This window comes from Lampetra fluviatilis, chromosome 3 (genome assembly GCF_964198595.1).
Source record: "Lampetra fluviatilis chromosome 3, kcLamFluv1.1, whole genome shotgun sequence".
Taxonomy (NCBI): domain Eukaryota; kingdom Metazoa; phylum Chordata; class Hyperoartia; order Petromyzontiformes; family Petromyzontidae; genus Lampetra; species Lampetra fluviatilis.
Genome location: NC_136277.1, coordinates 13263148 through 13265107, shown reverse-complemented (window position 1 = coordinate 13265107; position 1960 = coordinate 13263148). Strand labels below are relative to the sequence as shown.

The 1960-nt window shown below is 48.5% G+C and overlaps 1 protein-coding gene across 1 annotated transcript; it reads left to right on the top strand.

Annotated features, from left to right (window-relative positions):
* Window positions 1-361: 361 nt before the first annotated feature.
* On the top strand, window positions 362-1623 carry LOC144948390 (uncharacterized). The gene has a single exon (XM_078877814.1). It carries the CDS (start codon window positions 362-364, stop codon window positions 989-991), a length of 630 nt encoding a protein of 209 aa, XP_078733940.1. The 3' UTR covers window positions 992-1623.
* The last annotated feature ends 337 nt before the right edge of the window (window positions 1624-1960 follow it).

Below are 1960 nucleotides of genomic sequence, written 5' to 3'. Positions count from 1 at the left end.
AAATATATCCCACTACATGTGGACATCTCGTCCTCATTTTTATCCGGTCTTTCAACTGTTGCACAATGACATCCGAACTCCATGGTTTATTCTGACAGTCTCATTATCGCCACCTCTCTGATTTTAGGTATTGCCTTGTTTAACAGTTGACACATACTTCAAGCACTGCTATTAGTCTCTCATCTCCACCTTCATTTCGTTTTATGTATTATCTACTCAATGCCAGTGCTTATTTTTTACTTGTTAAAAAAAAGCGCAAACTTTCAATTAGAATGCCCACATCTTAAGAAAAAACTTGTTTTAAATTATGCTCTCCCTTAACGTTGCATTGGAGTCTCACACCGCTCTTATGTTCAAAGCCATGACCTCACAGCAGATCGAGGACGAGGGCTGTACGCTTGCTGTCGAGATGGCCCCCGCTCCGTGGGCAGACGAGGCACAGGACGCCATTAAAAATGGAGAAGCAGCTTCCACCTGCACGCAAAAGTACGTGTCACTACCACCAATGGAGGGGTTCTCCTTCGAGTCGTCAGTGGCGAGGCGAAACGGGTTACCCCTGGCAGCCGTTGCACGAAGTCTGACCATCGGAGATAGTGGCTCCAACAATCCGGGTGTGTTGCCGGGATGCGTCGTCCAGAAACCTTACCGCTGCGAGGTTTGCGGACACTGCTTCTTGCGGCACGTGTACCTAAATATCCACCTGCGCACACACACGGGAGAGAAGCCCTACTGCTGCAAGGTGTGCGGCCAGAACTTCTCGGACCAGAGCAACCTCAAGCGGCACCACCGCAAGCACACGGGCGAGAAGCCGTACGGCTGCGAGGTTTGCGGCCGGACATTCTCGCAGTCCTCCAGTATGAAGGTTCACATGCGCATGCACACGGGCGAGAAGCCCTACCAGTGCGACGTGTGCGGAAAAGCCTTCACGCATGGGTCCAAACTGCGCCACCACCAGCGTATTCACAGAGGGTCGGGCGCCACCACCGCCTGAGAATGGAGAGTTTTGTTTATGGTGCCGCAGACATGTTCACATGCTCCAGGCCAGAGCCTCGTTATGAATGACCCCTATTGCAATCAAAAAAGGTTTAGTGTATAAGAGCACTCCTTTGTTAGGTCATTGGTGCAGCCCTGCAATTCCTTGCCAATGCCATTGCTGGTGGTAGGGAATCTTAATGGACAGAGCTCTAGACATGCGCAGTCGTCTTGGAAGAGGTGGGAGTACCCACACTTTACATCCACACGTGTGACACGCCGATCGACGAACTGTGGTGTACCCATTTATACAGAGGTGAGGGCGGAAGATTGAATAAACTGAGACTTTTGTTTCAACTGCCGCCCTGGGAGATCGAATCGATCCAGTGGACTTGGGGATTGCAAATCCAGTATGCTAACTTATACCACGACAGCATCCTGTTTATGCTTGTTTAAAATGTATGTTTATATGGACAACACCACATGTCAAGCACAACGCTGCGAGACTTGAAGACATTGAAGTGTTGATCAGACTTTGACAACCCAGACTCTTCACACATGTGACATGCTTGGATAAACCTATGTCGTCCTAAACCTAGCCATTTAAATTATAAAACTCTAAAGTTCACCATTAATGTCAGATCAGCTAGATGTCCCTTCTGAACCTGTTTGGGAGACCTTACAGTCACCCTTATTATTGATCTATCAAATTGCCAATGACTCACTTGCCATATGCAAGGTTATCACAGACCAGCACAATGGACCCTCGTCCTCCATAATATGTAACTAACTTGTTAGCTGGACGGTCGTTGCACATGCTTGTAGACCAGCACTGTAGCGTCGATGATTGGTAGACCATACGAAGTTTGTGAAACTCCCTGTGGGCGTCGAGGCTTGCCAGTAGAAGGCGATAGAGCAAAATGTGTGCTCCATCTGTTTTATGGGGTAGAGCAGTGTTCTTCACTAATTTTCAGAGGGGGGCCACTTT

Coding starts and splice junctions, on each gene's coding strand:
- LOC144948390 (XM_078877814.1), top strand. CDS start 362: ATGACCTCACAGCAGATCGAGGACGAGGGCTGTACGCTTGCTGTCGAG.